We start from the raw sequence: 26,945 nt of genomic DNA, 5'->3' as shown, positions 1-26,945 counted from the left end.
GGCGGTGCCGCGGCGCGGATTTTTCCTTTTCTGTGTAACGCGCCGCGCGTTTTTATTTGTGTTATTGTTGTGTTTGTTGAGTGTTTTTACGCGGTCGCCGGCTCCGGGAGGAGGAGGACCCGGGCGATAGCCCGTGAAAGCGACGTCGACGACGGAAGGTGTGTGTGTGTGTGTGTGTGTGCGAGAGTGTGTATTGGAGCAAGGTCAGGGTTGGATTTATCAGTAGCAGGCGGGCGGCCTGGCGGTCGTCGCCGTCTTCGATGTGCTTTCTGATCATCGTAGTCGGCGGCAACACGCGACTCGAGAACATCATCACCTCTCGGTTCCGTTTTGCATCGCGATCCAGGCCGACGACGAGAAACGCCAAGCAGTATTAGCAGTGCTGAATGCGGGCCATTATTATGTCGCGGTGAAGTTGATTGGAGCACATGAAAATACATTGGTGGCCGGATTCATGTTCTGGTCCATGCTTTACCAGAGTTGTAAAAAACGAGTCGTTTCGGTTAGTTATAGTTTGTTCACGTCGAACATTCCGGTTTATCTGATAATGGGGTACATCTCCATTTTTATTGACATTTGTTACTGAACCTGTCGTTTTTTCGACGAGGTATTTGTATTGGTTTTCGAATCCTTGGATAATATTAGTCGTAAAAGCAAGTTTTGAGCGCATCCAATTGTTTCGAGATGTGAAATAAAATTAAAAACGTCGATACGAAATTAATATGTCGTATTACAATGCGACGTTGCACAATCAGACCGATGATAGGTTTATCAATATTCAGCGCCGGGGTTATTATCTATCGACCTGCTCTATCGCCATTTTTTTCTAGGAGCGTGCAAATTCTATAAATGTTTTATGAGGCAAGACGGGGCTGCTATTTTTAAAGTGAACTAAAGAGGAATTTTGCCTTCCGTCAATAAAGAAATTTGTTAGCATTGGACCGCGGTTATTGATTTTTTTTGTTTGAAATATATTACATATAAACAAGTTTTGAAGCTTGTTTCGTTCCTAATCGTTTTTCCCTTTAACTTGTTTAGTTTATAGGAAAAATGCAATACAGTTTTTTTTTAATGTTTGCCATAAAATAGTTGTTGTAGGCCCTGGGACATATTTTAATTCAACAACACACCATTTGAGGTGTGGTCAAAAGCATATAGCTATTGAATAATATAGTGGCCCTACTACGGTAAAAATTGATGCGCCGCAGGAGGCCCCATTGAAATTTTCGTTGGGAAGTTTATGATTTTCCGTTCAAGATACTACATTTACCTACTAACGTTCACTTAACTCGTTTTCCTAAAATATTTATCGAGATCTAGATATATTCTGAGAAAAAGTTTTTGGTTATCTCTCAGCGGCCATGTTAATTGTTGAATGTTGCGAAGTCATTGGTTAAACACGAAATTTTAATTCCCGCCCATGCGCATTTTGAATGGACCTTCTCAAAAATGTTTATATAGTTGCTTTATAAGTTGCTGTATTATCAACATAGGCAGGGTCAATATGTCTGTAATAGCTATATGGTTAATAGTGAAGTATGTAGCTTTTTTGCATTGCAAGTTGAAATTTCGTACATACCCGATACATTTGGACAAAACTTTTAGTATTCGAAAATTGTGACTTGTGGACAAACATTTTTGAAATAGTGTCCAATAATGGAGTGGGCTGTTCTCCCGGCATTCATTTATGCAATTTGGGGCAATTCCAGAGGTTTTTGCAGTGTTGATTGTTTTTTTTATATATTTGGGCTTCGTATAACGAGTGCAACAAACATACGCATAGTTGGGACTGTGAGGAACGTATTTGTTAACATTTAATTTATTGACTTCAAATTTCCAAAACAATCTCTGCATCACGTCGTTACTGACCATAGTAAATTTTTGAAAACTTTGTTGTTTTCTACCCCTCTCTATTGAAAGGTCGGGAATATCTCTGAGTTTTGATGCAGAAATTTGTACATTGTACCCTGTGAAAACGGGCAAATTTAGGACCGAGATTGTTACGCGGTGTCTCTCTGTGACGTGACGTTGGCGTGATGCCATAATGCATTGCCAACTAAGTTATGATTTTATTTTTGGCTAATTTTGACCTTAATGTAAACAATAACTAGTGCATATTTTTTTAAATCAGCGTAAAATAACTTTTTATGAATTAATGTACAGAGCTTTCAATTTTGAAAAAATGTAACTTTGTTATACTTTTTTGACACATCCTATTCCATCATTCATCAAACCCTAGAACTTTTGCTTTAAACTTTTTTTTTTCAAAAATGTAAAATAATAAAGTTAGTGGGTTAACATTTATAATGGATCACCCTTTTACAAATTTGAAGTTTTCCGGCACCAGGGCAATATCCAGTGGCACGGTATCGATTTTAAACCTACTTTTTTAGACTAACAAGTATTTTTGCCAATAGTCCTTCGACCCGGCGGATCTCTGGTTAAATTAATTGTGCTTGTTATATTTGTATTGTATTTCAAAACAAAAGCGAAAAACTTAAGTAGTTTGCTTGTTTAAAATAAAGGGTAATTTTTTATATCTCAGAAACGAAAATATATAAAACAAGAAAATATTACCGAAGTATTACTAATAGAAGAACGCTTTCTGTACATTTTTTATTTTTTTAGAACGAGAAAAGTTTTTTTTATTTTATGTTTTAGTTTTTGTCGTCTTTTGTTAAGGCGTTTCTTATTGGTTTATTTGATATTGCTCAATTAGTTTGATAGCAAAATGCCACTAATTTATAGTGTTTTAATTCAATAATGGTGAATTACACTATTCCTATTAGATTTTTTTTTTACTCATTTTTAAAAAACGAAAAAGTATGCACAAAGTGTGTTTTTATAATATTAATATTTCTATTTGATTGTTCTTCGTTATATATTTTTGGCCATATTTGTCGCGGTGTGGCTTTTAACCCATCGTTTATATAACAGTCTACCCATTATCACCCCCTTAGGTTTTTTGCATTTGATTTGAAACACCCTGTGTGTTTATTAGACATAGATTACGGCGCGTAGCTCGGCTTTATCGTACGATTCGCGAGTGTCACCGCGCGTCGTGCAAAAACACTCCTCCTCCGTTTGCCAGGTGAGTGTGTGGACATTTTATCTGTGCGAGTGTGTGCGTAGCGAAGGGGGGGGGGGCGTCCAGCGCGATCAGACGTCTGCTAGACGACCTCCCGTCTAGCAGACGTTCGGGGTCCACGTGACTACTTTGTTTTGGTCACATGGTCGGTGCGCGAGGGAATCCCCCGTCTAGGCTTTGCGTCTGCTCGATGCCGCCGCCGCGGCCGTCACCCGCTGCCAGTCACCCGCGTGCTGAACGGTGTGTAGTTGGTGATCGGCTCTGCCATTCCGTTTGTCGTTGGACGCGACGGTAAAGGGAGGGAGCTCGAGCCTCCTAAATCCCTCAAAAAACTTTACACTAAGATTCCCTTTTTGGAAAAATGTTCCTAAGATATCTTTAAAGTAACCGAACGTTCCTCGCAATACTCTGAAATCACTCGAAATTGCCCAAAATATTCTTAAGATTTTCCACAATACCTAAATACACTAAAATACCCTAGTGACTACCTACATATGGTTTATAATAATACGTACGATTAACGATCCATGACATTTTCAAACAAGTTTATTGAAAAAAACTAAAAAAAATCATTAGTGAGTTGCGCTTCCAAGTAAATTTTGATATTCTGTAACTGTGGCGTATCCTACGAATCGAATGATCTATATCTTTTACGTGACGTAGGCGTCGCACATCCAAAATGTGACATCCGACTCATTCTTCTACCTATAATATCCGATACAGATTCAATAGTTCCAATATCGGTTCAAGAGGTGGCAATATAAATTATAAAAAATTATAACCCCATTTCTAGCGTCGCGGAATTGGATTTTTTTTGTGTCCATAGACCGAAAAAATTGTACACTTAGAGAAAAAAACATAAAATTAAAAAAAAGTCAACGATTTGGTGCTTTTTTATAAGTCAATAAGATAAACAAAAGTATTGTCTGCCTTTGGATTGAAAAGGAAACGATTCAAATTATAATTATGGTAATGCTATCCTTAGACTAGAAAGTCCTATTTTCTAGTTTCAGACACATGCAATAATAATGTAACAGGTTTTCTTATAAAATATAATATTTTATTAAAATTAAAGTTTTTCAATCATGTCTATTTGCCTTTACTTAGGTTTTGGTAATAAAATTAAATTAAAGAAATGAATATTTTGGTGTGATCTTTCACCCCTGCTTGGTTGCATAATTTTTTAATCCTTATTTTTATACAATCCATATATGGTATATATATATTCTACATTGCTGGTTTGAACTACCTTGAAACCAACAAAAAAATGTGTACACAAACTTGGACACACAAACAACAGAAATGGACTACCGAGAAGAAGCACCCCTTAAAATATAAACGTTTGATTATCATAATCTCAATATTATAAGAGAACGGAAAAACGTCCTTTTGCAATAAACACGTATTAACTTGTTTTGAACATAATTCCGTTTAAAGCAAAAACGCAATACATTAAATATAGGAAAAAAGAAAGTCGTTGATATTTTAAAGTAACTAAACTAATAACTTATAAACAAATCAATATCAAACTATTTTCAAACGTACCTAAAATGTCATGGGATTAGTTAAATTGTAAAAAAAGAGTTGATTTGTTACAAGGTAATTTCTTGTGCATTTGAAAACGCGGTGTAGGTAGTGTAGGTAAATTGCACATCACAAATCCATAATAATTTATTATAAAATAGGTATTATTATTAAATAATGATAGATAACACTCTACAACTGCAAGATGCTATTTAAAACATTTTCATCTAATTTGAATAGTCAATTAAGAAGTGGCCAGCTGACCAGCCCCAACACTACCAAGAGCGCAAGAGAATATTTTTGCCAGAAGCGAAAGTTAGCCTCCATGGACATACTTTTATCAAGAAAAGAAAGTTGTTTTCCAGTGAAGTTAGAAAAAATGATTTGTTTATACGTTCACCCTAGAGCAACTCTCGTGGAAGCAAACATTTTTTCTGGGAACGAGTTATCTTCTACGCCCACATTTTCATTAACAAAAGAATATGTACATTTGAATTGTCTGTGTTATCGCGTTTTCGGTTGCTTCCAAAGTTTTGGCTGTCAACTTTTAACTACTGACTTCACATGGTAATAATACGGTATGTTTTATCTTTTGTGAAATTTAAAAAACCGACTGACAAAAATATAGCTAGGCGCTTCCCGCAATTTCTATGGCATGCGATATATTTTAAAATGCGTGATTGATGGAACTAAGTGCCTCGTCGAATACAACAGGCAACAAAGACGACCATCGCCAAAAGCATGGATAACATTTAAACGCCGCGGCGTTAGTCATGCGCAAGTGCGAAGCTTCGGCGGCACGATTACTCCGGTGTACGTAGACACGCTAAGAATCGAATACGCACTCAACTTGAATTCTCGACCTGGGACAACGTTTTTGCCTTTTGGCGGTCGTTCGGTGTTTGATTGCGGTGATGGCACGCAGATTCGAATTCTAGCTCCTCCCACCCCCCTCTTTCCCGCGCGTGCGTATTAAAAATTTCAAACGGACGAACATCAACAATAAAAGTTCATATATAGCACTCAGTATGATTCACCTTGTATATGGTTCATTATTAAAAACAAAAAATCCATACCGATATCCACCAGACAGCAACGTGTTGGGATGTGTTAGGTATATTTACCTTAAAATAAGAATAGGTTTATAATCGTTTCTCAACGAAAATTAAAAAGAAATTGATGTACCCAAACTTATTTTTTAAGCTTGCGTTTTTTTTCGGCAGAACCTTCGCCTCACTGATATGTGTCAATTTCAGGTCAACTCGAAGAACAACTGGGGCGACCTCTTGCCGTGTTTCAAGTTACCTCGTAATTGCGTGAACGCATGCGTCGCAATTAAACAAATTTATCTGAGGTAAGTTTTTTTTTCTTATTGGTCGGGAGGGATTCTGGAGACTTACTTCAACAAAAAAAAATTATTCGGCATTTTGTATATATTCTAATATTGTTTTATAGTGCTATTATTGCTAATTATGTGTAATTAAAAAATTTATGTACGATGGTTTGTAATGCAACAAGTTTGATAAGCGCCACTAAGTCACCAATTTAATTTGACACGAACAAACTGTTTAATAAATGAGTTATTGAAAGGTATTGCATACTTTTCTTTTTGAAAGTGTCACTTTAAGTCAGATGCCACTGCGGAGATTTCCAGTGCTTTAACCATGGGGTTGGAAGCGATGTTTTCGGCAGATTTTAGCCATGCCATTTTGAAGTTTATCAATTCTGACGGCACATCACTCAGAAAATGTATTCTTGCTGTTTTGTGAAAATGTACCCAAAAATTAATGGCAGTAGAACAAGTATAATATACAACACGTCGATAAGCTTCTTGTGCCAAATGAAACCAAACGGCGTTTATTAAACTTCTTGTACATTTTTTTATTCCAACCATTAGTTTTTGCGTATATTTTTACAAAACAGCACGAATACATTACATTACAAACGTGAAAATACTATATGTGGCTAAAATCTACATAAAACATCCCATTGCTGCCAGACCCGTGACTAAAGTACTGAAAATTCTCGGGGTGGCTCGTAATGAGCAAGTCGAGTCTTCAACAGAATTAAACGCATTATGCTTTTTATAATCAATTGCTGTAAGGCGAAAGATGGTCGAAATGCGGCGCCTTTAATAATAATTGTAAACAAATAAAATAAGCGTAAGAAAAGAAGTAGAAAAAATATTTTAAATAGCTAGCTTATGCAATGTGTTTGGTGGAGGATTAGTCATACTGGGTGGGCCTATGTGTAGACTCAGTTCGAAGATATTACACTACTACTACTACTAATACACTATGTTGTTAATGTAGATAAAAACATATTTCAAGCATTTCAAAGTGATTCTCCGGTCAGCATAAGAAAAGTGGTTGTAGATCTTGACGAATCTTATTGGCGTCTTCTTACTCTATTCTAGATTTTGCTCAAGGTGATAGTTAACATTGCATTCCGTTGAAGATGTAGGATTTCTCAAAAGGAATTTGTGGACGGAAGTATCGAACTTTTCACGTCAAGACATCTTTAAACAACATAACTTGCATTTTTGGGCAGACGAAAGCAACGTCCTTTCAAACGAGGAGAGACATCTTACAATTTTTGTAAAATGATATCCCTGAATTTTTGGGCGGTATGTCGATGTTTAATGAAGATAGATAGACCAATCGTCTTCCCCAATCTTATGTCTTGCACACTTTTCCCAACTAATTGATCGCAAGATTAGATACCATACGCGAAAAGGCCTCTTTTTGTGAATTCTTTTAATATTAAAAAATCAATGTTTAAAACTAATCGGCAACGTTTGGGGACACAGGTCTTTTAATAAAATATCTTCGAAGTGAGCCTTGCGATGTGCCCACCAAGTTTGACTAAATGACAAAATTACTTGACGCGCACAATAACGCCATTAAAGGGGGAACTGGCAAACCCCATTGGTTGATTTTCAATAGGCTCCACTAATATGCTGTATCGATATTTTAATTGAAACTCATTGTAACGTTCCATTTACGCCTTACCTTCGAAGCTTTAACCAGCCCATTCTATCTGCATTGGCGACATTACTAGTGGCTCCGTTATCAGTTTATTGTGGCTGGCGGTTTGTGGAAAATGACGCATTACGATGAAATTTATTTTTATCGTATTTATAACGTGTTGTGTAAAACGTTGACCCGCCGGCGGAAACTCCGCCTTCATGCCGCTATATGTAGATAGAAAAAAGCATTTCGTTCAATTTTGAACACTCGAATCAATCCATAAAGGCACTGAATCGCGAACGATGCTAAACTATTTTTTTTTTGAACGATTACATCGTAAAACGCAAATTTAAATTTTCGGCAAGTTCTAAAAGACGAACACTTTCCGAACGCTTGATCGGCGGGTATTTTAGAGTGGTAGATAAAAATCAGTTGTGTGTTATAAAGGCTGCACCATAAAAAAAAATCAAGCAAAATTTCTTTTTTTATTCGGATTTTTGGATCTAAAAAATTAATACTTTACACCCTTTTAAAAGTGGAACTAATTTAGATGAACATTCCGCACAGTGTTTCCCGTATATTTTCGATTTTTATAAAATATGTTGCCTAACAGCAATAAATAATTTGTTTTGCATGCAACAATTTTAAAATATATTACTTTTATATTGAAAAGAGAATATCCTGATGATTTTTTTCACCAAAAAAAACAACAAAATTCTGAAAAAATCGCTAAATTTCATTGTTTTCACTTTGTTTGTTAGGTGAGACGCAAAAAAATAGGAGAAACCGTTGGGTTCAGTCTTGTGCGAATTTAATTCGACCCGTAAATGAAAGCACATTCTTTAAATTAAAAAAAATGTTTTCCCAACAGAAATTTATTTTCTAAAAGTTTAAAAGAGTATTTTCTTCGGTTGAAACCTCCCGCGGAGGTCATCGGTTGGCGGTTGCGCTTTTTCCGCGTCGTCCAGTAACGTTCAAAAACCTCGGCGGAGCGCTGATTAGCGATCGCACACATTGGCTTGCAGCCCGCCGACTGAGGGCAACCCTACTCGTCGGCCGGTGCACCGTGACTACTACGACGATGATTGCAACTCGTCGTCGCCGTCGCCGTCGCGGCATTGGGTCGGGTCAGTGCCGTTGTCAGCGCGTATTTTGATGGCCATTCTCTTGGTTTCGATTGTTGCATAAACCTGGGCTAAAACGTCGGCCGTGTCTTTTTTTTTTCATTTTCTCCTCGCCCTCGTATAAGTCGGTAACAAAAGGGTTTAGGGTAGGTTTGCAGTTTTAAATTTTGAAAATATTTATATTTTTTCTTATTTACCACCACTAGAGTTAGGGAATATTTTTATCGTCAAGCCGGCACGCAAGTGGGCATTGGTGTGGCGATCTATCGGCGCGTCTGAGAAACGGAAATCTGTGAATTTTAAGTTGTGATTTCTCTAAATATTTTACCAAAGCTGCAGAAACATTTTATTTGAAATATTGAGTTTGCGTTAAGCGTGTCAGTGAGTAAAAAAAATCAATGTTTAGTAATAACCTACAGATTGTAGTTTCCATAAAAAATATAATAATATATCATGCAATTGTGACTAACAATTTAAAATTCCGTGTATCAAACAACGAAAATATTGTACTTTTCCTAAAGACAATCATGATTGTAGGTTTTTCTAGTGTAATAATATATTCTAATGGGTGGACAAATTTGGATATTTCTGTAGGAGATCTCGGTAGTTATGGGAAAACAGAATGCACATTCTCGATAGATTTTTCGAAGGTGAAAACCAGTACCCAATATCTCCTTTTGTCTAGCTATTAACAAGTTAGATTTTTTAAAATTTTGAAAGACACACAAGCGCGCGCGCCCACACACACACACACACACACACACACACACACACACACACACACACACACACACACACACACACACAAACACACACACAAACACACACACACAAACACACACACACACACACACACACACACACGCAAACACACACACACACACACACACACACACACACACGCAAACACACACACACACACACACACGCAAACACACACACACACACACACACACGCAAACACACACACACGCAAACACACACACACGCAAACACACACACACACACACACACACACACACCCACAACACACACACACCCACAACACACACCCACCCACAACACACACACACCCACAACACACACACACACCCACAACACACACACACACACACGCAAACACGCAGACACACAAAGACAAATGATTATGCCACTGGATCCTAGGAAAAAAATCCTATCCCCAACGTTTCGAAATACGAAGGGTGCTTAAAAATTTACTCTGTAGCTAAAAATGCAAAATAGCTGTGACATTTTTGTTTGTGGCGCCTTCCATTTCATAAAAAAGCAACCTTGCGTTACGAAAGCCGCAACAGACTATTATAGTCTGACACACGACAAATGGTCATGACTGTAATAATGCTATTAATGTTTTTATTTACTCGTAGGCATTCATATGAATACATTCTATTTTATGACGTCCTGTATAATTGTAATCATATAAATAATAAATACATATTCCATAAAATTCGTCGTCACAATAGTTTGAATTTGAGCCATCACTAATCAATCATCCAAAGATATAATTAGTGGTTTTACGTTGTCCCAAGTTTTTATAATTATTTTCGAATTCAAGTACATGATAAACACATTCTTTCCAAACTGCTCTCTGGTATTAACTCACTCTCAGTTTTAATTACCTTAATTAATTGGTTTATATTATTGGGTCTAACTTTATTTTTAATGTTAATTAAAATTAAAGCATAAAAAAAAAATTCTAATCACTTTCGAAGATTCGTCACAATACACGGAAATTTTCAAGATGTTATTTAAAGAGATGCAAAAAAAGGTTACTTTCTCGTTGCCACTGTTTGAGCTTTACAAGATATGGACATAATAGACATCCTTATCTTGGACACACTCAATAATGAGTCTGTATCAAGTAAATTATCGAGCTTTATACATTTTATTTGTTTATTATTTTATACTATGTATTTGTGAAGGGCTTGTCGCGTCTTCATTGATAGTCAATAAAGTCGATATGTTCATGTTCAGGTATCTCGACCGTTGGGAGAAGTTGCACCATTTGGGTGAGGAGGCGGATCGTGGCAGTGACGACGACGAAGAGAGTCGGCACAAGCGTTGGTCTGCTCGATCACTGCATTCCGTGCCCCACACGTACAATTACGGTCAGCACAATGTCACGGGTAAGTAGACGGATCCCTTGGGTATTCCTAAAGACAAGTAACGCTTGTCCGCGTTTTTTTTTTTTTTTTTTTTTTTTCCCATGACATACAAACGGAGGCGAAAGGGGAACGCGTAAATTAAAAATAAAACCCAGGGACGCAAACAATATTGACTTTTGATCTTGCGGCTTAATATTTAAGCACCTGTAAGTTACAAAAGAACCCAGAAATACTAAGAAACGTAGAAAAGTTAAAAAAAGCCTATGACCAGTTTTAGTGAACCCCCGCTTTGATATTGCGATCAACATGAATAGAACAACAAATGTGACAATAATATTAAACATGTTACTCGCGTAAAAATTGACGGAACTTAAAATTTCAAAGCTATTTACACACTGCTGTCCACTTTAGACACGACTAATCATTTATATAAAGTCTCTATTTATATCCGTCAATATTTGCGCGGTACCGTGACTTTTTTGAATGAACTCCGAGCGCTGCACCCTGGTTTTAAGCCTGGTGTCCACTTGCCCAGACAATTCTCACAAATTACTTGCAATGTGTGTAAATAGCAGCGCTAGAGAATTTTTACGGAAGGTTTGCTCTCGGATCAGGTACTCGTCAACCTATTAGAGCTTGTAGTTTTGCTCAATTAATCTAACCAAATTAACCCATTCTTCTCGCTCTTCACAATATTGTAAAAAATTAAGACTTCGTTAGTACGACTAACAAAAGCAATCATTTCCGTTAGGAATTTCGGTGATGTAGAGACACCATGAGGTTGAGAGTTCGAATCTCACCCCACCGATAGATGGACGTGGACATTTTTCAAATATCGTGCTGAAAAATGGCTAGCAGCGAAAAAATTGAGAGAAAATGAATGAATCAGATTCGTCAGTTTTTGCAATTTAATGTTTACACTCGGTTTTTGAACGACCTGGTGTATTAAATATACAGTTTACAGAAAATTTGAAAACACACATGCTCGCACCTATTGATCTAGACCCCCGCCTGTTTTTTTTTTAAACAAGGAACAGCAACAAATTGCATCCAACTCCCACCCGCATTTTTTTGCGAACCTCCCCACCTTGCGCCGTGCCCCCTCTCCATGGCCAGCCGATTTTACGCGCCAGACGTGTGCGATGCCCACCCGTACCCCGCACCCGACAGTTTCGTGCTAGTCTGCCGGTGAAGCCGATAATAAAAATAAAATTATCGGCGTGGCCCGCTTTCGGCCGGCGCGAACACTTACACACACACACACACACATACGCAATCATACGCGCGCGCGGCGGCGCCTCCAAACACGGTTGACGAAACCGCAGGAATTCGGGCTCGACCGCGACGTTGCCGCACTTATGCTGACGTCGGTTAGCGGGCGGTCGGGCGGGGTTTTTGTTGCACAAAGGCAACCAAACAAGTTTTTTTCTTCCAATGCATATCCAGCAATGGATGTTTGCGAGGACTTTTACCCTTGTAGTATGTATTAACAACTGCACAGAAGGTACCTCTGCCCGTTTGCAGAGAAGACATTTTCTTCCTTCCGATTTCTCTCCTGCTGTCCATCTTTACTTCCATCAGCAGATTAAACAATTGGTTTTTAGGTTTCTGATGAAGTGGTTCCTATTTGAATTCTTTTTTTTCCTACAAAATAAATAATGTAGTTGGTTATCCATAGAAATGTTAATCGTACAATTGATTGGTGTCAAATAGGTAACGGTACAACTATATTCGCAATTTCTTCCCAGTTCTAAATCTAAATCTAAAATCAGAAGTAAAAAAATAAAAGTCTTAGTCATTTCTGCAATCGAGTTTTCAACTCTGTTTGCATGTCTTCGAGCCGAGTGTATTTTTCTAAGACAATTTTGGTTGTTTGACATTTCGTTAGATTTGCATGGTATTGTTAGTGGTTAGTTATCGGCAGGCAAAGTAAAACAAAGGGACGAGCTTGGTTATGCTTTATCAGTGGTTAACTAAGAGTTAGTTTTTTATCAAATTTGTGGTCTGATACTTACCAATATTGCATTTAGCCTATCCCAGATGTCAGTCACTTTTCGACTTTGATTTTATCTTTAACCTGACGATACCAGGAGAAGTTCTGTTAAGAAGGCGCTTTTGGAAGTTTTTTTCCAATTTGGAATTTATCCATCGGGATATATCGAGTTTGTCTTGGGCAGTTTAAATCCACAGTGACCTGTCTAGCCGATTATTTTTGGAAATCGACGTTTTAGTCGAATTTCAGTTGACAGAACGTCGAAAGCCCCAAACCATATCGTGGGTAAGTTTGCTACCATTTTCTGGTATTCTAGTCTAGCGAGACGTGAAACAATTCTTTGCTCTAGGTTTTTTTTTTACTTTTTTCTGCTTTGTTCCTCCTTTCGTCCTGATTTCGACACCTGGTTGTTGGCGACTACTTGTTGGAGTTGCCCTGTTAGAGTAGCCTTGACTGCCATGTAGTTGCACGTAGGAGCCCGCCAGTCATTAGACGGAAAGCCTTTTAACGAGGACAGGTTCAGTACCTCGGAGTTTGGAGTGAATTATTTGAAAAATGAGGTACCTGATTTAGCTTATTTATCCGTGATAATTACCATGAAGCAAGAGTCTTAGGTTCTAAGAACTACTGAGCTAGCCCGTAGCAATATGCTGTTGTCCTCTTTTTAATTAATTCAAACAGTTGTTGACATTTCTTAGAATTCTACGATAATTTGTTCGTTCCTTACCGTATAAAAACACGTAACCGCTTACGAATTTCAGTTCCCTGTGCATCGCGCTCAATGCAAAGGTGGATTCTATAAAATTATTTAGGTTTCGGGAGATAATTATATATGTTGTGTTTTTGGCAATGGCATTTTGTTTTGTTCTCCTACCTTATTGACCAACTGTAAGTCGTGTAGACTATCAGCGTCACGTCTACAACGTGAAGAAATAAAACATTTTCGAGCCTCGTCCATGTGAAGCTGTGCAAATATGTTCATATTTGAAAATAGTTCGTAGTGGCACAACGGAAAATTTGCCTTTGTGCCGAATTTGCCAAACTTATTTCCAATTCTTTAGGTAAAATTCAAAAGTGCAAAAGAACTTTTGAAAGTTTATCGTCTTGGGAACTGTTTAATGCTGCCAGAAATGCTAACCAAACACCTTGGTTGGCCCAACCTGCACTATCGACGGCATTAAAACGAATGAAAGTTGCAAAATTAAGGTTATGTCTATGTACTCCGTGTGCCAAATAAAACGATCCATTATACCATCTGCAAACCCATAGGAGATACGCCAAAAAGTTCGGTACAAAAGTTTTTGAGACTCTCCAGAAGATTTAAACTATTATAATTTTATTGATGCAGGATGTTCCAAAAGTGTCCCCCCGACATCACCTTTGTTATTTTACATGGAACGCCCTGTATATTTCGGCATTTTTGGAATCCTTGGTTAAAATAAAGGTCACTTTCTTAAGAAATTCCTATTCGATTTTTGCCTAGTTTATTCAGAAATGTTTTTTTTTTAATATTTTGATGCCCCATATAAATTTGTGTTGTGACGCTACTGATCCAGGTATTGCAACAAAAATTTTACCACTAAGGGGATCGTGCACTACACAATCAGTTTGACAGATGCGCCTCAGCTTATACAGGGTGTCCCAAATAGGTATTTTTTATATAGCAAAGACATAATACTACTTCTTTTAAAGATATAATACTCCAGATATACGAATAAAACCTATTGCTAATAATACAGGGGTCCATTGATACGTGCAAATGTTGAAAAAAATCTATACTTCACACTTTAACAGATTAATAAAATTTCATATATATTTCATATATATTTCATATATATATATATATATATATATATATATATATATATATATATATATATATATATATATATATATATATATATATATATATATATATATATATATATATATATATATATAATGTAGGTAACAAGTTTGAATAAATAAATTTATAAAACAAAAAAATGCAGAAACAAATAACTAACAAAAAATTTAAATATGGTAATAGCGTAATATATTTTCAATATATTGTCCATTTTCTGCAATACACATTGTATAGCGCGTCACAATGCTAGACACCGCATTTTTAACCGCATCACTATTATTTCGAGCAAGAATCTCTTGTTTAATTTTTTAAACCTCGAATATCTCAAAAAGTAAGTAAAATTTAAATTTAAGGTAAATTACAAACTTACCTTATTTTTTGTCCAGAGTTGATATCTGAATAAAAATATAGGGTTCTATTTCAAAATCTTGAGATTTTGGTAAATGAATTCGCCAAAACGTCAACACCTATTTGGGACACCCTGTATAAGCTAAGACGCATTTGTCAAACTGATTAAGTAATGAATCATCTCCTTAGTCAGGCAATCAAAAAATGAAAACAAACAAAATTAAAACACTTAACCTCAATTTCTGCCTAAAGTATGCAAAATTTGAATAGGAATTGAAAAGATTCCAAAAATGTCGAAATATATACGGTGTTCCATTTAAAATAACAAAGTCAATGTCGGGGGGACACTTTTGGAATACCCTGTATAAACAAAGTTTTGGTATTATAAATCTTCAGGAGAGTCCAAGAAACTTTTGTACCATACTTTTTTCGTATCTCCGATGGATTTCCATATCGTATGGTGGATCGTTTTATTTGCCACACGGTGTACCTTTCAAAAACAATAAGGAAATCTTAAGTTGATGGTGGCGAAGAACATACGAAACGCCTAAAATAGATTGTGGTAAAAAAAGATCTCGAAAAGTTATTACGGTAATTTCGTTTGTCTACGCCCAAATATTTTGTTTTGGTTTTTGTAATGTTTCCGTGAATCTTGGAAATTCGAGCGGCAAGGGCAACGTCGCCGTCGGCATCGTTCAAAATAAATAGTGACGGGCGAAGAGTGGCGGCGACGGCGCCGGCGAAGCGAAATCAATAACGCGTCCGTGGGTGGGGAGGCTGCGCGTCGCGACGCCCGCACCGTCAGCGCTCGCGAAACGCACACTACCTTAGCACGTCCGCTTGTAAACACGGCTTTAAAAAAGTTGTCTCGAGCTACGACTTTGTCTCTCTCGTGGAAGCGCGGTAGAGGACGTTACCAAACAAAAACGGCCGGTATCGCCGCGCCTAAGAAATTGTTTAAATTGTACTGAACATCTCTTGAAAAATAGTTGAAGGGAGCTATTAAGGCCTGTCCAAAACTATTAGCGGTGTACAAACGGAAATTAAATTCCGGTTTGATTTAACGAAATTACAATTAAATTCGAGCATTCGAGCATTCCATTACGGCGTACACTTTTGTGAAAACAAACAATTTTTGTAATTTTTAAAATTTTTTTTTCTTTTACATTTGAAATCTATTTTAAGAAAACATTAAAAAAAAATAAGTGTTATATGTCATAGCTTGACATCTTTATCAGCTTCATTTCTGGATGTCGTAAATCGACACAGGAATTTTGGTTTTCAGTTTTTCAGATGGTAGCAATATAGCTAAGACATACGGATCATTTTTGATTACTTCACTATAAGTGGCGTAACTCAGCTCTGACTGTAGTATACTCAATATTTTCATTTGGATTCGACAAACAAGAAAATGTTTAGTCTCTTTTTGGAGTAAAATAATTTTTAATTTAAAAAAGTCGATATAAGATTTCTATATCGCTAATAAATTAATGTGTTTTGAATTACGCCGATAAAAGTGACGTTTTTTATAAGACAATTGAATATATAAAAGTTTTTTTTTATATTGCTGTCTCAACATAAAATTTCTTCAAAACGCCGTTAATAAACTAATTTGCTTGATGGTTCCATCTTTATTACTAGTTTTTGTGTTCCACCATTGTCTTTTAAAACATATTTCACCACTATGGCAAACTAATAATAGGTTGAAAAAAAATAGTAAGCTGAAAACTTTACCCCCTTTAGGATCCTCTACAATTTGGGAATTCAAGAAAAATTATTATGTGGTTTGTTCTTTGTTCCCCGGCGCAGACGAAAAACGAGAGACGTATCATTTGGCGGCCAATCTGTACAGGCCGTCGGACTACGACAGGCTTGCGTTGTCGCTCATCTCGCCCTTGCCCAACGAACAAGACTTCGCGATCAACGTGTGCACCCTGCTCTCGAACGATGGCAAACACACCCTCAAACTCGAAAAGCACCCCAGGATCGTCGACTATCTGCTTGCACATGCGGGCATATTCAACCACAGTGAGTATACCTCTCTGATCTATTGCTACGCTCAATCCCAACCTCAAATAACTTTATTTCGCGAACTAGTTCTGTGTAAAGTAAATTAGCTAAGGGGGCATCTCGATTTTCAGTTTCGGTTTCAGCAATCCTAAGTTGTGCTATAGTTATGGCGAGTGAGTGTACTGTTTTAAAGCCAAGATATTTATCATACTTGATCTATTTCTAAAGGTTGGCGGGGGATGGGGTGGGCGTTTCGAATAGGGTTCACTCATTTTAATAAAATTTTAGTCTTGCGCCTGCGACATCCGCATCCCAAGGTACGCATCCTATGGTACAAAATAAATGTTTAATTTGACGGGTTTTTACTCTGCAATTTTCTCTCCTTTCCGAAATAACAGCTTTTTATACAAGAAGTTTGGTAAACAGTAAACGTCAAAATTGAAGCCATAGGTAATATCTCCGAAAAAATCAAATTATTCCCAAACGCTTGTGGTAATATCTCGGAAATGTCCGAAGTTTCTGGGAGTCGTAGATAACGAAACCGACGTTCTAAAATGACACTGTCCGCACTCTCGATCTGTGTACAACTGCGTATTTAGATAGAGGGTATAGAAAAAACTAGTATATATATTAAAATAGTATTTCAAATCCAAATAAAATTTCAGAGGCTGCGAAACCACCCTGCAGCTTATTATTGCTTTTTTGTTATCCTTACTCCCTTACCCATATTGAAGTAGTAAAATTTGGAAAACTATTTTTTATTATTTTACTGTGATTGTGTTTATTGCATTAAAAATGGCTAGAAGAAATCAACGCGTTAAGAACAAAACAAAATATCGATTATCATCAAAACTCATATTCCTTAAATTTATTTCTCCACCACTTTCCTATCAGAGATAAATGAAAGACAAAAAGATTTGAATTTATTTCAGCTTTAAAACAGTACTCATTCTAACTGTGGTTATTAAAAAAAGATTTGGCAGAAATTCGGAAATAATTTGCAGCATTTTCTCTTGATCGATTTACCCACCGATAGACCCGCTACTTGTAAATAATAATAAAACGCATATTTTGTCCCTCCCTCGGCACAGGCTCTCTCAGGCAACTGTTCGTGTACTACTACAAGGACATCAGGAAGAAACCGATCCACAACTTCTGGTCGGATGTGCTCGAATGCGAGGAATTTCTGGATCTCACCAACGAAACGAAATTTTCGAAGCTCGGTCAAGAGGAAACGAAGCCCTGTGATACTATAATAAAGGACGATTACCTGCAGTACGCTGACGTAGCGAACGGAGCTGCTGCCGCCGCCACTACCTCCGACAAGGCGACGCCGGCGTCACAGCAGCCTTCGGTGCAATCGAACGGCGACTGCGATATGGTCGACGATGACGACGCCGACGACGACGTCTCTTCCGTAACCAAAAAATTCAAAACCGACAGCGCGGACGATGAACTGTTCTGCGTGAGACGGACGCTGGGCACGCAGGACTACGTCGGTCAGCGGGTCCTCCAAATCGCCACGATACTGCGAAACCTCTGTTTCATCGACGAGAACGTGCCGTTCCTCACCCGCAACCGCCACTTCGTCCGATTCGCGTTACTCTGCGCGACGTCGCGCTGGAACAACTTGAAAAATCTCGGCATGGACATGCTCGGCAACGTCGCGGTCGATTTTGAGGTGCGTGGCGATGCCGCGCAGCAGGACGCTTTAGGCACGTCTCTCCTGAAGATTGTCGCGCGCAATTTGCACAGCGACGACCGCGCAGCTTGCCTGTCATCGATCGAGGTACTGGGCGAAGCGTTGCGTAGAATCATAATTTCGCGAATTGTTCAGAAATTGGGCTCGGCTCTAGTTCGAAAATAATTCTATGCCGACTATACACGCTTTCATAGATTAGACTCTCATATCAGTAACTGAAAATAAAGAATAATTGTAAAATTTTAGTTATTTCCGACGAAAATCGTCGATTTATTTTTATTTCTATCCGACCTCAAAGAAAAGAATATAGAAATAACACAAGTCAGGCGCAGATGGAAATTATAAGTAGTTACACTTTATGTAACCCGGTATAACAAATAATACAATATTATTACAGATGCTAATACTAGATCATCGCAGCGCCAATAAGTAATTAATAACAGTTCAATTCTATTAATATTAATACTCTAAATACGTGGCGATGAGGAAACAACATTTTTAGATTTATGTATGCTTTTTGGTTGCACTTATTTATGTGAGGTTTAAATTTTAAATATATTGTTCATTTCACACACATTAACATTCTGAATTGTAATCTTAAAAAGTTTTCAATGTCGCCACTGCCCTTGCCAAACAGCAAAACATTTAGTTCCAAGTTGTGGTTTCTTACGAAAGCGGTTAGCGATTTGGGTATAGTATAAAAAATGAAATGAAACCGTGTTCTAAATAAAAACCTAAAGAATAATTCATAAAAATTTACAAACTTTTATTTATCCCATTTCGTTGACTTATAATTTTTGGTTTTATTTGCCCTTTAATTTGCGGCCATACTTACGGCATCTCAATAAACTTCGTTTAAACTGAAATGACATCAGCGTGATATAAAAATGAGGCAACTTTTTTGACAAAAAAAGGCCACTTATGGAGATGTCTTTCTGTTGCTCATTACGTTATTTGCTAATATGCTCTTATTGAAGCTAGTACTGTTGTATAATGTTATTATTGCATAATATACATAATATTTTACTTTTTGAAAATAGGTTAAATTTTCAAAACTAATTCAATCAATGAATGATGTCATAGAAATGATAAAATCAAATGAACAATTTTTGCTATTATATGGAAATTCATATATTAACATATTTATATATTTTTTATATATTTTGTTTCTATAATAATTTGATTAATTGTTATTTATAAAACAACATACAACATGTGAAAAAATAAATGGCCGGACTTTGATATCATTTGACAGTTCATTTGGGCAACACCACCAAGTATCGAATGTTCAAAGTATCCATAGTCGGATGTCAAATCGAAAACGACAAATATAATTGTTTCATTTGAATGACGTGATTTTTACTTCGCAATGGGAGGCATTGTACCCAGGACGTACACTATGTGCTTGATCCGCACAAGACACATAAATTTCCATGGCAATTATAGTTTCCACAAAAAATATAATTTAATCTTATTTATTAATTAATTTTATTATTAATTAAATTACTATCTTCTTAAATATTTTTTCATTATAATCGTCCCGTATTTATTACAGGCACCAGCTAACGTAGAAGTTTACGTCTGCCAAATCAAATTTATCTACATTTTATGAATAACAACAATGAAAAATTCAACATCTTTTAAACAAGTACCATTTTGCTAAGGTATTTTTGTTTTTCCATCTGGAATCTACATCTACATCATTAATTACGGACCACTCTCTATAGACTAGATTAAAAGTGAAATTTAAAGTTTTTAGGGTGTCATTTAACATTTTTTAAGCTTCATCATAAAAATGACTGTGATATAAATAATCGAAAATTCAGTTTTTAGCAAGATAGGTAGATGGGTTTACACCTGATTATAGGAATAAACCGATTATGAGCCGACTGGATTCACTATGCAACCGGTCCTAACCAGTAGCGAGTGAGCCTCAGGTTAATAAAAATTTATTTTACAGATAAGGTGAGACTTGTCTCATAGCCACATGAGAATAAATATATAAAAATATACTAGTTGTGATTCAAAAATACTTTAAAACCTGGCTTCGCACTTCAGAGCTTTTGTTGCATTGGTGCAGCAGAAAATATTTAGATTGTTCATCTTTTATGGTGTAAAACGGTTGAAATGGTTAAAGGAAAACTAACATTTAAAACGCAAGCATTATAATAATTATTCCTAAAACAGTATATCCGCTATAATTTTCTTCCTTCCACATTTCCCTGTTTTTGACGTACAAATCCACAGTGCCTTTTCCAAGTAAGAATTTTTTAATATCTTAGTAGGAGTTACCAGTAATTTTTTTAATAAAAAAAAGGTATACCTACCGAAAAATTATAAAATACTTTTGAAAAAATCAAAACTTTATGGCCATATCTGATGAAGGATAGACCTGATAATTTGGCTAATATCATTAATGATTGTGTATCCTTGCTTCCCAAATTTGAATCCTTTTACAGGGACCCGTGAGAAAAATGGCTGATTAAAGCTTTTGTGCCACACTGTATATAACCAAACCAATATCTAGGCCACTCATCAGCTCCCTAAACTCTAGCCAACTAACTCGACAGCTGTAAAGATGGAGTTCACGGACATTTTTAATACTGTTCATGACGTTTCTTTGCGCTGATGAAATGGGATTTTAATTACACAAAAACGTATTTAGTTTTTTTAATTAACCACTTTAAAAGATTTTAGGCGTGATAGCATCCGCTAAATTTTTGGTCTATCCCTTATAATAAATAACTGAATCATTTTAATTGTAATAAACCCGGACGTTGCAGGTACTGAACCGACTCAGTCAGAACGAGCGCAACGAGGACGTGTTGCTGCGCGTGCTCGAGTCGGACGTCTATCGGAGGGTGTGCTCATTCCTCACCATCCACGACGTGATGCTGCTGATCTACACACTCGAGTGTCTCTACTCCTTGTCGTCGCTCGGCGAGCGAGCGTGCAACTTCATCTCCAACAATCATGGCGTCATCGACACGCTCGTATCTCTCGTCACCGTCGAGGGCAAGAGTTACGGTCCGCGGGCGTGTATCGGCATGAAACTGGTCGAGACAGTGGCGAGCGGGGCCGCCGGCCACCACCACCACCACCAGCAACAACAGCAGCAACAGACGACGCAGCCGTCGCCGGCGATCGCGAGCGCAACTAGCGGCACCGTCTCCGTCGCCTGTCCGTCTACGATGAGCGCCCTGTCACCCGCCCCGCCCGGCGTCACTCCCGTCAAAGTTCCTCCCAGTACGCCGGCGCGGACCGTCGCCATCGCGCCGCAGAGGCTGCTCGCCACACCGTCGACCACCTCGACAGCGACAGGTAAGACCATCTTTGTCTAGGGAGTGAGTATACTGTAAAATAAGGGTCACTCGTAGTGTTGGGACGGATCAATTGACCACTTCTTAATTAACTAGTCAAATTCGATCACAACACTAAAAACAATTATCACGATCAGTCCAATTCACCGATAACCGTCTTCAAGGAATACCCGAATGCTATAAAATATAATTATCCACTCCCTTTAGTTCTCAGAACGACGCGGTCGCGACGCAACGCACAATATAAATAAGTGTAATTAAATAAATTAAATTTCATGGTATTTTTAAAATTAATTGGTCAATTGACACAAAAAAAAATTGACCGATCAATTCCACAACCCTAGTCACTCGTTCAATCTGCGGTGAACTGGTGGAACTGTTTCGTTGTAATATTTTATTTTTGGATTTTGGCCAGCGATTTTTATGGCAAACGATTTTGTGTAACAAACGTTTTAGCTCTCGATGTTGCTCAGTTATACAGGGTGCGCGAGATATTTCACAAAAACTAATAACAAGTGTCTATTTTTCAATAATGAATACAATTAAATTAGAACAAAAAAGTTCAGATGTTGACAGTTATATGACAGCAACGCCGTGCCTTTATCAAATGTTTATGTAAAAATAAAAGATGATATGATATCCATTTTATACATGCTATCGTAAGCTGTTATCTGTGCACCATTTTTGAATATTACTCAGTTTTATAACTAATACAATTGGGTAAAGTTCGGTGTATTTTTTCGTCAAATTTCAAAAAAAAAAGAAATGCCCAAGAAATTTTTACAACATGAAATTGAAAATATGATAACATTAGTGACGAAATTGACTCTAGTAGTGCCAGTGATATTGTAGTTACTACAAGACAGTTCAAGCAGCAGTGGTTGGTCCATGGCAGGACGTCATATGCCACGGTCAGGTACTACTTCCTAGGTTAAAATGGTAGGACCACAAAAACCAGATACTTGTACAGGGTGGTTCAAGTCCGAGGGGCCTCTATGGCTTTAGACATTTGCAGCATAGTTAGCCCAAAACTAATAGGCATGTTACGGGCATGATTTTCGAGAGAAGCCGAAAACTAAAAACCGCATCATGATATGTCAAAGCGTTTCTGGGCTACAGGGTGATTCTTAAAAATGTGCGTTTCTAAAAACTCTCTATAACTTTTTTATTTGTAAAGATAGAGGTTTTTATTAAAAACATTTTTTTGAAGATTTTTTAAGGGCAAATCCTACCTGTTTCACCGATTTTGTCTTAAAGTCTTGAGTTCACAAGATATAAGACAAAGTTACATTTTTTTAAATGGAATACATGGAAAAAATAGTTTTCTAATAAAATTTCCTGTCAAACAGTTGTAAGTAAGTAGTTGAAAACATATTTGCAATTTTTAATAATTACCATAGTACGCTGTGCTTAAGTCTGACCTATGCAGTTTTACGGTATCTATCTAGGTAGCTATGATGAGATAAAAACAATTGCCATGATACGCCCAAGTCTTCGTCAAGCTATAAAAATGTTTGAAATATTTGTACAGTACATGATAAAATGTTAACTAAAATCAACAAGAGGGCGTTAAATCTATATTTCTAGAGATATCCGAAAAGAAGGCAACCTAGCTCAAAAATATTTAGAAAGTTAAAACGACATCTACAAGAATACGGAAGCCTAGCCAGAGATAGAGAGTTGGAAGAACTATCGGTTCTGGGAGAAATATAAATTAACCCTAATACTTCCACCAGGGCCATGGAGAGAAACACTGGAATTCCACGCCGCAATTCCGTGCAGGTGCACAAGTAGACTCCAAGACGTGCACTTTGCAGGTGGTACCTAAATAAATGGCAAGAAGTACTAGTGATGGAATATTTACTAGGTATAACTGCTATTTCTGGAAGCAGCAAAATCTCCATATTATGGTGGCACACAAGCAAATCAGGGAAGAAAACGGCCGTCAATTTGAGCATTTGTTTTAGAATTAAAGAAACTTGTTAGATGTAGATTGTAAGTGTTACTTAGTTTAATTAATAAATAATAATTTAAAGAAATATAGCTTTCTGTGATTTCTCGGGAACTAAAGGCTCTAAGACAAAACGGGTACAATACAGTCATTCCCGCTTAAAAAAACTAAAAAAAATGTTTTTTCCGAAAACTCTATTCTTACAATTAAAAAAGTTAGAGGGCCTTTAAAATCGCACATTTTTGAGAATCACCCTGTAGCTCAAAAATACCTTGAGATCTTACGATGCGGTTTTCAGTTTTCGACTTCTCTCGAAAATCGAGCCCGCAACATGCATATGAGTTTTGGGCCAATTATGCTGCAAAGGCTTAAAGCCATAGAGGCCTCTCGAATTTGGTCCACCCGGTACAAGCCCCACAGATTTTTTCAAGCTTATTTTTATCGATAAATAAAGAATAATAAAAATAGTGGAACAAACAAATTACTACGCTAGACATAAAATAGCACAGAAGAGGTTGTTAAAGCGTTCTACATGGTACACGTGGGAAGATACTACAGTAGAAGAGTTAACCGCATTTATTGTGTTGTCCTAAAAATGGGTATGATAACCTTATCTATTAATCAAGAGTATTGGTCGCAACAGTTTAACGCCGATCCAAATGTCCAAACTCTTAGGACTGGAACTCAGAAAGTCATTCACTATTTAGATTATTTGGACAAACAATTCGGAGAATACTTTGTTCCATCAAGAGAGATATCGGTAGACGAATCTGTTCTTGAATTTACCTGTAAGCACAAGGATTGTGTTACATCTTTGTCAAAAATTATTATTAAATAGCCCAGGATGTAGAGGATATCATTTTTTCACCGATAGATGCTATACGATATTGCCACTTGCAGAAGAATTATTAAAATTAGTTTGTTCATTTGACAGGCACTATTCAAATCAACCGCAAATCTATACTTGAAAAAAACAACATTTGCGGAAGATAAGATAAGGTATTGGCGTAGAAAGATAAAAGGGTCGTCAACACACTTACTTCGTGTGATATTTCAGGAACACAGCCTATCAACAGAAGAGTACCTGGAGGTAACTTACCAGTTTTAAATAAGCCAAATGAAATTTATGAGAGGGGTCGACCGGGCAGACTCTTATTCATCGTCATAGTGTTTCTTGAGGAAGTCTTTAAAATGGTGGCGAAAGTTATTTTGCTGGGGACTCGAAATATCCAGTGTCGATGCATATTTATTATACTAATTGTTCGGGAATTGCTTGATGAGATGGCAAAAACTTTTGGCCGGTGTCCAAAACTTCTGGCAGACCATCATCTATAGATACACAAGAGCGGCTAAATGCTAAATTACATATTTTACCCCAAAATGATGGGAAGAAAAGACTGTGCGGTTTGTTCTAACCTTAAAGTACAAGGCGGCAGGCGAGAAATTATTTATATTTGTAACACTTGCACCTGTAAGCCTGGACTACACTACAACATTATAAGACGTATTTTTTATATTGTGTATACATTTATTTAATGATAATGGGAATGATTAAGATAATGTTAGGCTTTATTTGTATTTCTCTATCCTCAAGATTCATTATTTTCGTAAGTCATTGTTTTACTTAGTGCCCAAGTTTTTTTTATTTAGTTATTTTTCATGTTATATTTGTAATAAATTATTGTGTTTAATTTGAATAAACATTGTGCAAAAAACTGTTTTTTTAAAAACATCCCATAGTTTTTATTAAGCGAATTTTTTTAATTAAAAAAATCCCTTATAAAAAAAACCGAGTAGACAAATAAGTAGATAAAATAATAGTCCGAGTACAGTGTACTCGCAAAAGGAGTGCGAAGGGTTAACACCCCATGAGAAATGTGCGATTTGCAAGATGGCTGTCGGCGTTTCAAATAGAATCAGATTTGCTCAATTTGATTCACCAAGCCTATTACTTCAGCGACAGTTCACGCAACGACAACGTCCACGCCGATTGCGCCAGCGGCGCTAACTACAAAGTGCACGCCCCTGGTAACGACGGTGACGCCATCGTCGGCCCCCGCGCCTACGTTACCGCCGCCGATGACGCCGCAACAGATGATCCAGCAGCAGCACGCACACCAGCAGGCGATCCACGAGAACGAGCAGTTCGCGCTGGCTTGGCTCCGCGCTACCTACGAACCCTGCGTCAGTGGGAAAGTGGATCACCAGGAACTCTACAAGCAGTACATCAACTCGTGCTCAAAAATTGGCAGGCGGGGCGTCATCTCGCCGCTGCACTTTCCTAGATGCGTGAGGTACTAGAGCGCCCCAAGGGGCGTGGCTGGTGGACCGGAGGGGCCGCATAGGAATAACGTGACAAGTTCCTATATTGTGTTTATTTTTTTGCGGGGATATGCTGTTTAAACGCGATCCTTTGCTCCTGATATTTATTTAACATCCCGACACTCGTCGTAGGCAGAGCTGCACCCATATAGGTACTAAATATATAGATGCCTTGCCCATATTAATAGTACAGGAACTCGTGAAGCAACTATGTAAAGGTCCGTGCAATATGCGCATGTCCGAGATTTAAAATTTCGTTTTTTACCAATGTAAATTCTGACGTTCGACCCATTAGGCCTTGCGGGTTCCAACAGCCAACATGGCATCTGGCAAATTGTCAATGTTCGGATTTTTACGGCAGTATTTTCTCTCTATGTCGAAATCCTATTAAAACGTCGTCGCAAGTCTAGTAATTGCAGAAAATGTTGCCTTCCTAATATATAATTATGAAAAGTGCCTATGGACAATTTGGTTAAAAAACTCTAGGTATTGCAAAAGAGAGTCTCCTCCGCCAGGAGCGCGATTATAAAAAGCGCCGCACCGCACATTTTCACCTCAGTTTAAGTGCGGACACGTACGAGTGACATGGACGCGCGGCCTCTGAAGATGCCAAGTGATATTTTGG

At 37.4% G+C, this 26,945-nt stretch overlaps 1 protein-coding gene across 6 annotated transcripts in view; it reads left to right on the top strand.

The window, feature by feature from the left end:
* The window catches only part of LOC132704315 (AT-rich interactive domain-containing protein 2), a 42,156-nt gene that overhangs the window by 980 nt on the left and 14,231 nt on the right, over nucleotides 1-26,945 (top strand). For 5 of the 6 annotated variants that reach the window (XM_060674238.1, XM_060674236.1, XM_060674233.1 and 2 more), the window contains exons 3-8: nucleotides 5,869-5,966; nucleotides 10,698-10,849; nucleotides 16,825-17,043; nucleotides 18,117-18,814; nucleotides 21,511-22,048; nucleotides 25,956-26,292. In XM_060674238.1, coding sequence (XP_060530221.1) covers nucleotides 5,869-5,966; nucleotides 10,698-10,849; nucleotides 16,825-17,043; nucleotides 18,117-18,814; nucleotides 21,511-22,048; nucleotides 25,956-26,292 — 2,042 coding nt within the window. Of the gene's footprint in view, nucleotides 1-245; nucleotides 503-5,868; nucleotides 5,967-10,697; nucleotides 10,850-16,824; nucleotides 17,044-18,116; nucleotides 18,815-21,510; nucleotides 22,049-25,955; nucleotides 26,293-26,945 lie in introns of those variants that run through there. The other variant, XM_060674237.1, reaches the window with a different exon arrangement.

This window comes from Cylas formicarius, unplaced genomic scaffold, assembly GCF_029955315.1.
Source record: "Cylas formicarius isolate icCylForm1 unplaced genomic scaffold, icCylForm1.1 PGA_scaffold_7__23_contigs__length_41026272, whole genome shotgun sequence".
In the NCBI taxonomy this organism is placed as follows: Eukaryota; Metazoa; Arthropoda; class Insecta; order Coleoptera; family Brentidae; genus Cylas; species Cylas formicarius.
This window is presented reverse-complemented; position numbering and strand designations above follow the sequence as displayed.